The 12671-nt window shown below is 37.3% G+C and overlaps 1 protein-coding gene across 5 annotated transcripts in view; it reads right to left on the reverse strand.

Annotated features, from left to right (window-relative positions):
- Window positions 1–12671, reverse strand: part of SMAD2 (SMAD family member 2) — a 77196-nt gene that overhangs the window by 22835 nt on the left and 41690 nt on the right. For 3 of the 5 annotated variants that reach the window (XM_005305423.4, XM_005305421.4, XM_065598703.1), the window contains exons 3-5: window positions 4508–4597; window positions 3219–3412; window positions 2521–2655 (exon numbers count right to left, since the gene is read on the reverse strand). In XM_005305423.4, the coding sequence (XP_005305480.1) occupies window positions 2521–2655; window positions 3219–3412; window positions 4508–4597 (419 nt within the window). The remainder of the gene's footprint in view (window positions 1–2520; window positions 2656–3218; window positions 3413–4507; window positions 4598–12671) is intronic. The other 2 variants (XM_065598704.1, XM_005305422.4) reach the window with 1 other exon arrangement.

The following is a 12671-nucleotide window of genomic DNA, read 5'->3' on the forward strand; positions in this document are numbered from 1 at the left end:
TTCTACATTTTCAAATATATTGATTTCAATTACCACACAGAATACAAAGTGGGCAGTGCTCACTTTATATTTTTTTTACAGTGCAAATATTTGTAATAAAAAATAAGAAAACCCTACAGTACTTGTATGAGGTGAACTGAAAAAAACTATTTCTTTATCATTTTTACAGTGCAAATATTTTTATATTTTTTTATTATAATGAGCCCTATACATTTTGTATTCTGTGCTGTAACTGAAATCAACGTATTTGAAAATGTAGAAAAACATCCAAAAATATAATACATTTCAATTGGTATTCTATTGTTTAAAAGTGCTATTAATCGCAATTTTTTTGCATTAATCGCCTGAGTTATCTGTGATTAATCGACAGCCCTACTAATGACAAACAATTTAAGAGGGTTTTTGATACTGGAAGTCTAATTTGAGAGTGGCAATAGTTTAAAAAAAAAAAAACACACACCACACAGGAGACTACGGTTGGCTTCCTCTGCCCCCCAAAATATGTATTTTCTATACTGCCTTGAAGGCATTAACTCACTGCACTTCAGGCAGCCATTTTCTATATGAAATCTCTGAGCCAGGCAAGCCTTTTGCTATCAAGGCACCTATTGATGCCTTTCCCTTTTTACGGTTTACAAACTAAAAGGAAAAGATTTAAATATCTTCAATAAACCTTAAATGACTGGAGGGAACTTGATTGCTATTAAAATAGATATATTACCATGGTAATTGAGAGATGGTTAATATTGTAACTAAATGAATAGTAAAAAGCCCTCAACTTTGAATTTTTACTTATGCTAGAATAAGTATTGCAAAAAGATTTTAAAGTCATGCACTAATCCAAAATTGCACTTGGGGGATCAAAGGAATTGAACAGGACTAAAAGTCAGACAAGAAATTCAACTTTCACAGATACCAAACAAATTTACAATGAAGTCATAAAAAGCTAGCGTGTATCGTGGAAATCTTTCACACATATTCAATGGGATCACGGCTGTAGATACCAGAAATGAACGTTCTGCTTGCACACAATAAAGTACCCAAGGTAACTCTTTTCTGAACGGTACTATCATTCTAGCACATCAGATTACTAGCCACGTTTATATTAAGATAACTCTAAGTAGTGAAAAGAATGGTTTCAAGAAGTCCTTAAGAGAGAATTGTTTTTTGTTATTGTTTATTTTAATATAAACACAATCCACTGTGAAAATGGATTCTTCCCACCTCTGATGCATACATTACGGTTGAGCCAACAGCTATGGTTAAGGTCAATAACTGTTTCTCATCTAATTAATCCCTCCTGTTTTCAGTTGCTAACCTTCAACCTTTGTCATTCACATTTTCCATATATGGTTTTTGCCTCAGAACACAGATCTCCCTACCTAGCACCAAAGCAGCCCAAAACAGAAAGCTGAAGTTTGGTATCGAAGACCCTCATTACTAGACAGTTTGAAAACTGAAGTTCTGCACGTGCAGTAACTTTAGAAAAATACGTGCAGCCTTGACAGGTCATACAGCCCATATCATCCAGTCCTACCATTTGGCAGTCAGAGGCTTAGGAACATCCAGAGCATGGGGTTGCATCCTCTGACCATCTAGGCTAATAGCCATTGATGGACCTATCCTCCATGAACTTACCTCATTCTTTTTTGAACCTGCTGACTATTAATTTCATTGGGTAAGCTCTAGTTCTGGTTATTTACCCCCTCCCATAACACACTTCCCCATTCACTTTCTCCACACCATTAATGATTTTAAAGACTTCTACCATATCTCCTCACCTTTTCCCCCCTCCATCATTGTTTCCTTTGTGTACATTTTCTAATACTAATATATATTTTTTTGAGATAGGGCAACTAGAACTGTATGCAGTATTCAAGATGTGGCTGCTGCTCACTGAGAAGGTGCTCCCATAGAACTATCCACAATGACTTCAAGTTCTCTTTCTTGAGTGGTAATAGCTATCACCTTGAACGTATAGTTGGGACTATGTTTTCCAATGTGCATTACTTTGCATTTACCAAAAATGAATTTCATCTGCCATTTTGTCATGCAGTTACCCAGTAGTGTAACTCCTGGCAATCAGCTTTGGACCTAACTATTTTAAGAAATTTTGTAATTGTCTGCAAATTTTGTCACTTCAATGTTCACCGCCCCCTTTCCAGATCATTTATCAAGTCAGACCACTGTCCTCAACAGCATCTCAAATCCTAGACATGCTGTCTAATAAAAATAAACATGTACACTGTGTCATATTTTTGTTTTAACAAACAATGCTGGTTTATTAGTTTAGTAAAAGCATACAGAATTGTTTTGTACAAAACCATATTTATAAATATTTTCACTTGAATTATTATAGCTACAAAAAAACCTCACTTTGAAGTTTAGAAAGCATATCCTGAGTTTGTCTTTCTAGTAATCTGAACAATTACAGATTTAATTTAATGTCTACCTTTGACTTATTACATGGACATTAACCACTAATATAAAGAGATAGTATCTTTTAAAAAAGAAAGATACCTGGTATATAATTGCTCTGTGGTTCAATTCCAGCTGGAAAGTTAGTGTTTTCAGGAATGGAATGAGTATAGTCATCAAGAGGCGGAAGTTCTGTTAGAATCTCAGTATGTCGTGGCACTAGCACAGGAGGCAAAACTGGGAAAGTAGAATATAAAACATTAGTGAGATCCCATAAATATCTATTTTACTTCTCTATGTTCTACGAAAACCAGATCTTCAGATATGCTGAGCTGTTTTGAAACTCAGGCAATTACAGAGTAGCTCTAAATCAGTTATCAGAAGTATCAGATTTGTAAAAAGCCTGTTTAATAAGACTATTCCATATCAACTAACTTGGACATAGTCATTTATGTTTTCAGTAGTCAAAGGCAGGTGGATTTCACTACACTAATTGCAGACATTTTCATGCTAAACTGAGGTTTTGAAACTGTCCAACATAAATAAAATACACATTTTAGAAGTTTTTCTATATTACCACAATTGAAAAGTTAACTGACAGTCAAATTATTTGAGTTTGCAAAATCTATGCTATTTTTTCATCCAAATCTTGCCATTTTGGCAAAACCGCATGGACAACCCTTTTCTGCTCACTTTTGTACCCTAAATATTACTAATGGACTCCAACTAATCTATTAAGAGTTTTCTGGGTAAACATTGTACTGGGGCTTCTTTAAAATGTCTAACGGCAGTCTTCCTACCTGGTGTCTCCACTCTCTGATAGTGGTAAGGATTTACACATACTTCATCCTTTTTAAGATTAAAAGCATATTCACAGTTTTCAATTGCCTTAAGTTCATGGTGACTGTGAAGATCTGGCCAGCGCCACAAGCGGCAGTAAATAACATGTGGTAATCCTTTACGATGAGATACCTGTAGACGGCCATCGAGAGACCTATATGGGGAAGATGTTCAAAAATATTTACAGGCTGTATCTTAAAAATCATCATAATCAAAAGGTTGGGGAATGGGGGGTTGAGTGTTTTCTCTACCCCCTCAGAAAACAAAAGGATTACAATATTTAAATTGCTGTTGCTGGAGAACTTCAGAAGGTAGTATTTTTAAAGTAACTTGAGAAGCTCTAGAATAAGTTAATGCCAATGAGTTTGGGATTCATTAAAAAGCCATTCCACCTCCAAGCACATAAGATGAATACTTCATATGAATTTGACAGGTACAAGACATTTGTAATATTGCACACGATGAACACTCCCTCGATTTCTACCCTTCAGGACTACACTGTAGCATGGATGCTTTAAGCAGAGTAATTTCCAGAGGACTTCAAATAAACCTAAAGCAGTCAGCTGCTCAGGTGATCCACATGGCAGTATAACAATAATGCAAAAAGCATCAAAACACATCTTGTAAAAGGGTGCAATTTAATTATGTATTTGAGTATTCATGTACCTTGCTACCAGTTGAAAGTGTTTTGCTAGTTTTAAGACAGACTGCATAAGCTTACACAAATGCAGATGTTTATGATTGTTATGGGATGGGAGAGACAAACCTCAATACACAAAGTAAAGGTGACATGAAAAAATAAAAACCCTATTTAATTTTTTTTAAAAGAATAATTCTTTAAATCTTGCTAATTGATCAGATATGTGCTACTAGTTCAAAAATCTATGACATACAAAGCAATTTAAAAACTTTGTATAATTAGGCCTAAGGAGTTAAGTGTGCTAACCTGGTTGTTAAAAATACCAAAACACATTAGCGCTTGCATTTTCCAAGTCTTCCCATTCTTTCAATGGCATTGGTGTGGGAGGAGGATTATTCCAGAATTAGAATTTTCATTGGTCAAAACATCAGCTGAGAATCTTTTTTTTTTTTTAAAATAGTGGCAAGCAATTGTTTTTAGAGTGCTGTACCATATGATAACTAGGAAGCATTTTAGTAAAATTTACAGCAAAAGCATCCCTCTACAGACCCTCCAAAGCCAATCCCTCCCACAAGATCTCTATGATGAGACAGAGGGCAGCATATTCACCTGGTTTGTTCAGAGAAGCTGTAAAGGCCTGTTGTATCCCACTGATCTATCGTATTTGGTGTACTCAGTCCCCAAATTTCAGAGCAAGTGCTGTGCATAAATTGAAAACAAAACAAAAAACAAAAAAATTGATGTGAATATGGAAACATGGTTATTCAAAATACCATGATGTAAAACATGGAAAAGTGTACATAATACTTCCTTTCACATAGAAGATATAGCATTAGATATCAGTTAAACCTAACACAAATGCTCTATTTTCTATATGAAGGAGGCCAATAAAATGGAACATGTGACTCAAGGTAAATGGTAATGTTTTAAAAAGGTGAACAATTTCTCTGACTTTAAGACATCAACGTAGTTGTAATGTCCCTTAAAACACGCAAAACTTCATCAACCTGGCTGTAAACAAGATTTAATTTTAAAAACTATTTTTTTTTTAAATAAACCTATTTAAGAAGTTCATAAAGTAAGGCCATGTGCATCTTAAGTTGAACTGCCACAGCATAAGGAGAACAACTTCTAGACATCACCATGTCAGTACCAATCTAATATTTCCATTCAGATGCTAGCTTACTGTTCTTTCCCCCCAAGTTAGAAAAACTTCAACTCATTTCAGAAGAGTGCCTGTCTTGTTGTTAAGACAATTACAGAAAATGCTGAGAAATCTTAATTAAAGCACGTATCGAATACTATTTTCTGTTCCCACAGTGTATGCAAAAAAGAAAATAGTCTAACACAATAGCTTCAAAGTAGCCTATCTTAGAATTACATTTTAACTAATGATTACCAAAACCATAAATAAGTGGGGGGAGGGAAACGGGAGAGGGGACACACCCACCTTCCCTTACCATTCTGTGAAAGATTTTTTTTTGCTAAATCAGTTCTGAGATTTTATAATGGATCGCAGCAGTGAAAAAAATCCTCCACAATAATAATTACAACAGTTTTAAGTGAAGAGGAGACAGTGTGATGTTGTGGACTGGGCAGCATGTTTCTGGGAGCGAGATATTCGGTGTCCATACCCGGCTCTATCAGACTCTCTCTGTGGCCTTTGGAAGTCAACAATTTTGCTTTCCCATCTATAAAAACAGAATAACCCTTGCACCTCAGAAACTTAAGAGAACGTTAATGTTTGGATACAACGCTTTGAAATGCCAAGCGCCAGTTATAAAGCAGTCTTAAGTTTGGTTGCTGTAGTTCTTTAATGTTATTAACACACTTTTAAAATGCTACCATAGATTAGAAATCCAAGATCTCCAAACCCTTATTTACAAGCTCAAGCTTTGATATTTAAAATTTAACTATTAAAATTAGCGTAACATATCCTATACTAAGAAGTCAGAGGTAAGTGCTAATGAGCAATTTAAAAATAAAAAGCAACATTTCCTTTTCGCACAAATGGTTTGTATAAGAGTGTTCTATTTTGCATAAAGAAACTCACCAAACAGCAACCATTCAGATACACACCCTTTACAACCAAGTCTCATTCAATTTATTGGAATTTTATTTAGCATCTATGTGTCATGGAAAAACAACAAGATAAGGAACCTGAGTGAAGGATCACCTTTGGTTTGGTGATCACTTAGACACTTTACTAATGAAATTTTGCAGTCTTTTGGCTAGATCAGTGGTTCCCAAAGTGGGCGATACTGCCCCCTGGGGGGCGCTGGAATGATCCAGGGGGGCAGTAGTAACCTCGGGTGCAATTGGGGGGGCGTTGAATAAAAATAAGGGGGCGGTGGAAGCATAAAGAAAGAAGAGAATATAAGAAAATTTTGAAAAACCGTTGATACATGTTTCATCTGCTGTGTAACAGAGTTAAAGTTGTAGTGATTACTTTATTTTCCAAATAAATTCACAAATTATAACCGATCAGTTGTCAAGTCCACCAACAGCTCTTAACAAGCAAGTGTTGGCAGGCGAGCGTGTCGCGCATTGTCGGGAACTCCAGCATGCATCGGCAGGAATATGTGCGTGTAAGGACTTGTTTACAATACGATACTATAAATAGGTGACATGTATGAAATCTAATTTAGATTGTTTCTGAATTGTGTAAAAAGCAGTTAACAATAGTGCAATAAGTATTTAAATTTTTTTATTCATATTCAATACCTTCGATCTTTACGGATTACGGATCACATACAAAGCAAATTGTATTATTGTTGTTTCAATAAAACAGCAATTTACACGTGAGTATTTTTATACATTTTCGTACATATCTACCGTACGTTCTGTGTCTCTACTGCTTACTAATAATAAAATCATAGCAGGCTTGTGTCGGTACAGTACTATTTTAAGTGTATAGTCAATATATTTGTCATATTTTTTATTACAATATTAACGAAAACAGGGGAATGAAATCGTAAAAAAACCTGTTAACTATAACATTTATTTATATCTATCGAATCATCTGTGTTAATTGGTAAATAAGGCATGTGTTAATAAGGAACAATTATTTAAATAAGGGCAAACTAAATTAAAACTATTAACTGATTTTTAATTGCATATTGATTATTTTTTAAATTAATTATTTCTTGATAAATTTAGTTTGATATTTGACAATTTAATATCAAATACATATATCTATTGCTGAGCAAAGAACAAAACCCAGTTTATTAGTTTCATTAGTATTTTAGTTTGGTTGTCTTTTGCCGTATTACGCAAAAAACGCTGTATACCAGATGTCGTGGGCGATATTCTAATAACACATCTTTCTTTACTATATTGTAGGATGTAGGTAGAAATATAGATACATAAAAGAACGCAAATTTGTCACTGCATCTTTCTGTTTGTTCACTTAAAGAAGGTAGATTTCCAGGGGGGCGCTGAGTAATTTTTTTTCTGAAAAGGGGGCGGTAGGCCAAATAAGTTTGGGAACCTCTGGGCTAGATCATTTCCTTTAATATACATCTCTATTGCTAAAGATGCCTGGGTCTAAAGACTCATTTGTACATACCATGTGCTGGGTATTAATTGACATATGAAGCCTTTATGGTTTTATGACGGGAGTTGGTTATCTTGGAGATGTGGCTCCTTCAAATACAGCAGTAATGTTTCAAACCTTACACTAAATTGTATGGATTATTAGGGCATGATAAATGCAAGCAGCACTTTAGTCTAATTGGCTAATGACTAATTCCAAACACTAGTGGAGATACCAAGTTGTTAGCTCATCCCAAGTGGCTTGGAAAACACAGTATTAGTCAACTGATCTCAGGCAAACAACATTCCCGACTGATCACATATGACACCATTTTGCAATGAACCCTGGAACACTGTTCTAAGGAAGGAAGGATGCTTTTATTCAAAAAGTGACAATACTTAATCACAAAAGTTATCAAGTCCTTTATTGGGGGAGGGATAGCTCAGTGGTTTGAGCATTGGCCTGCTAAACCCAGGGTTGTGAGTTCAACCCCTGAGGGGGCCATTTAGGGATCTGGGGCAAAATCAGTACTTGGTCCTGCTAATGAAGGCAGGGGGCTGGACTTGATGACCTTTCAAGGCCCCTTCCAGTTCTAGGAGATGGGGTATCTCCATTAATTTAAAAAAAAAAATTAAAAAATGTATCTTTCAACAGGACCAGAGTGCAGGCAGTATGTCACCCATTATGATCCAGGGCACATTTGCTTAGAACAGAGGTAACATCAACATTAGCTTTAGGGCTAGCTTACACTGGGTCTTCACCTCAACTCCCACCATCTATGACAAGCCACCGATATAGATGTCCTGGTACAAATATCAAATATATTCAAGGGAACCTATGATTTGCATGGATGGAACTCGCTTGAAACCAACTTGTTACTGCTCACTGTGGCAAATCTATACCGACGTACTATCAAAGCTGCATCCAGAGCCGTGCCCCTTTTTGTGCCCCACCCAGAGATTTCAGTCCAAAAAAAACCACCAGTCCAAGAAATGGAATAAGATTTTAAATGTTCACTTTTATTCTAGATAAACTGATTAACGGAATGAAAAATCTTTCAAAATGGAACAGACATTTAAAAAAAAAAAAAAAGACTGCATTCTGAAGCAAGCCTTGATAATAAAAATCTGAGATAATCCAACCTGCTAGCCTTCCTGGCTCCAATGCCAAAAAGTAGAATCACTCCCCACATATAAAAATGGGCCATTCCAGTCTAAGCCTGTGTTTTCACATAACTTATTTTGGGATGAAGAATCACTCTCCATGAGCAGGGAATTTTGGGGAAACAACAATCTACTGCACTATTTGAGATTGCAAGACATTTGTTCCTTTGGAAGGCATACTGCATTCTAAAAACCAATTATTCAAGCTTGATATGGGCTTCGTCCTCTGTAAGAGTGACTTGATTTGTTTTTAAAAGAATTTCAAAGGAGCTGTGACCAAACACTCCGCTGCTTGAGTGATCCATATTTGTTTTAGCCACTTAATTTGACTCTGATGTCCTCACTTTTTCGGTATGAGGTGGGTCCATCTCCCCCTCCCCCATAAGATTAGAGATATAAGTTAATCAAAATGCCATAATTGTTTAAAAATCACTTGTTTTTCTACAGTCCTGTTATCACCCCTGTAACACATGACTCTTAAAAAGGTAATGTAAACTGATTGCCCCAATCTCAAACTAGGATTCATGTATGTATACACCTTTACCCCGATACAACGCTGTCCTCGGGAGCCAAAAAAAAAAAAAAAATCTTACCACATTATATCAAACTTGCTTTGATCCACCGGAGTGAGCAGCCCCGCCCCTCCGGAGCGCTGCTTTACCACGTTATATCCGAATGTGTGTTATATCGGGGTAGAGGTGTAGTTACTTAAGGACTTCTCTATCTAGGTATAACCGAAGATGTGAATTTAAACCAATATAGCACCAGCACCCTGGCAGACACATTCCAGTACGAGTGTCTTTTCAGTTTAGTTTGTCTCTTGGGAAGGAGTTTAAGCTAAAAAAAAAAAAAAAAAAAAAAAAAAAGGCACTCTTGTACCTTAATACAAATATCCACACCGGGGGCTATAGTGGTATAACTGCTTACATGAGAGTTTTGATAGGGCCTTGTATAGTCGCCCTTAATCAGAAATGTAGCTGTAAACAGGCAGAAGCTGAGCTGGTTTCCTCATGATTTTTAAACTGGCTGGATTTTAGAGAATTGCCAAATATGTCTTTTAGTCTTCATGGAAAGTCCTCCTTGAAGAAACTGGGAGTGCTGCTTCTGCATCAGCTGGAACTGAGAATCTCCATCATGGAGGGAGGCTAGCCAAGTTGAGTTGCATGACAGCCCTTAAGTCCTAAGGCTCCTGGAGTTAGGAGGAAGGGAAAGTCATTCCCTGGAAAGAGAAAGCAGACCCTCTGGAGTTGGAATATTCCTTGTATTAACATATTATTTTGGGTAAATGGGGAATTTTCAGGGAAAAGGACAAAGCCCTGTCAAATATCTGGTTAAGCCAGAAAAACAACATCATGGACAATTTGGTCCTGTATACCCAAACCTCTGAACTGACCACAGGACAGATATGGTTCAGTTCAAGATCTCCCTTCTTTAACTCAGAATTTAAATACATGCTTCTGCTGGGGATCTTTGGATGCCCAAACCTTTCTACAGAGTGGGCTGCAAAAGCTGAATCTGCAAGCTGCCTCTTTCTCTGACTACCAAAAGTGACAGTGACCAGCACAGTGAGATTCTTTAAGTGTGACCCTAATTCTACTACCACAGCCAAGTATCAGAGGGGTAGCCGTGTTAGTCTGAATCTGTAAAAAGCCACAGAGGGTCCTGTGGCACCTTTAAGACTAACAGAAGTATTGGGAGCATAAGCTTTCGTGGGTAAGAACCTCCCTTCTTCAGATGACTTGCATCTGAAGAAGTGAGGTTCTTACCCACGAAAGCTTATGCTCCCAATACTTCTGTTAGTCTTAAAGGTGCCACAGGACCCTCTGTGGCTTCTTACCACAGCCAGTGTGCTTTCAGCCCTTCCATTTCATTTCCTCCTAAAAGGAGATTAGAGTTCCAAAGGAAGCTATTCTGGGCTAGGAATTGTCCAAATGGAGCCAACAATTGCAGTAAAGCTTCCAAAAATTTGCGGCAGAATGCTAAAGCTGCTTCTTCAATGAGGAAGGTACCCTGGAATGTAGTGCAGGAGGAGTGGGTAAAGGAAGAGCCTAACTAGAAAAGGTAAGAAAAAAACTTTTCATTGGCAGTATTGCCTAAATCTGGACATAGGGAAACAAGTGCTAGTTTGCATCAGTGGACTTGTAGAAGGGTAATGGACTGGAAGAGATTAGTTTCTGATTTGAATATAATGAATGATTTACCTGCAAATATGGATAGCAGGAGAGGACAGTTGGTTTGACCTATAATGGTAAGGTGGGCAAAGTGGCCTCTTTTCATTCAGTGAGGTGGGCAGGGATACTGCCCTACATCATGTTTCAGAAATCTATTTTGCATTACCTATATATTTTGATATAACCTATATAGGAAGGAGCAATTAGTATTAGGTGGCAAAGCAGCTCTTACCAAAGAGTCCACAGACTCCAATGTAAGTTCTGGAATGGTACAGACCATACGTAGAGCATCTGGCTCCAAACCCTGGTCCTAATTCAAATACTCTAGTAGGGTCTACCCTACCAGCCTCTCTATCAAGAAAAAAGTGACTAAGTGCAGTGTTGAGGGATTTTTAAAAACAAAAACTCAATTTTAACATTTATTTCAAGGCAGAATATACTGCCTTTCATTTGGAAGAGTGCATAGAACATTACAAGCACTTTCAGACACCTAATGGGCAACTTCAAGTATCTGCCTATACACTGGCTGTAAACACAGGAATTTGTTTGAGTAGTAACTAGTAAGCATCCTGCAAGAAGGCTCATGCTAGTGTTTGGTGCTGTGACCGTACAATTTAGAAGGGGAGGAGGTTTCAGAAACTGTTCAAGTAGAATGTAAAGTTAAAATCCATTAACTTAGCATGGAGGTTTCTTGGACATGTTATAAGAATTGGAGAGTAGATACACCCCTAAACAAAAAGTATAAAGGACAGAGTGATGAAATGGCAAGACATAAGATAAAATTTGAGCCAAACAGGAGTCAAAGACTAGAAGCCAGACGAAGAAATAACCAACAGAATGCAACAAACAGAGATAAGTCAGTAGGGAGAAGAGAATATGGAAGAGCAATTAGCAGGATAAAAAACACCTGAAGTAATTCTTAGCATATCAATAGTCGGAAGCATGCAAAAATTGTGATGTACCTACCACTATCCTTTAGGGCTTTACGAGATTACCACCACCAAGGGGCAAGTTTAATATCGGTTCCTGGCTACAAATTATGGAGTGAGGGAACAGGACTTTCCTGTGCACAGCTGGACAGAAAAGTTGCTGCAGCTTGACTATTACTTTTAGAAGAGCCTGCAGTCAGCATAGTGTTGACATAAGTGTAAGTGACAGCGAGGCATTGGGCGGAGGCAGTGATTGTCATAGTTCAATTTGTGTCAGATTTCTCCTTGGGTATTACATGTCTCTTGTTAAATATCATGTATATCAATCCGTAAGGAGAGTGTGGAGTAAACGATCAGAAGTGACAATTCAAATCAACACGAGTTGATGGCATGCCATGCCATCGTTAGACTGAAGTGATGGCAGCATTTGACTTGATGGTTTTAAGCATTTCTGTATCTTATGCTTTAGGTAGGATTTGTTGAGGTGCAAGAATATGGTGGTTTTGGTATTAGAACACAGCACACTTTAGGTGCAAGCTACACAGAGCCTCTCTTTTCAAGAAGTGTTATATATGTATGAGGTTGCAGGACAACTACCACATCAAATAAGTTAAGTACACTACAATGGACTGTAGATCTCTTAAATATTCATGAAAGGCATAATTGGGTTCCACTTTCCTTGTCACCGTCTTGCAAAGGAGTGGAATGGCTGCAGGGGAGAGGGAGAGTAGGGACAGTTCAGCTAGAGACAATACTGCCTGTTGAAGTGGCAGTATTGAGTAGGAGAACAGACACTACAGCGATACAGCTGGCCAGTATGTGGGTCATTAGTTTCCCAGCATGCTTATTTGTTAAATTTCACTTCAGAATGGTGTTGTCCATTTGCATTTCTCTTGTTCCTGAAACAGTCTTGTATCATTTCCCTATGCTCATGCCTGAACTTATCATATCCTTTGGAGGTGACCCTCGTTTTGT

This window comes from Chrysemys picta, chromosome 6, assembly GCF_011386835.1.
Source record: "Chrysemys picta bellii isolate R12L10 chromosome 6, ASM1138683v2, whole genome shotgun sequence".
In the NCBI taxonomy this organism is placed as follows: domain Eukaryota; kingdom Metazoa; phylum Chordata; order Testudines; family Emydidae; genus Chrysemys; species Chrysemys picta.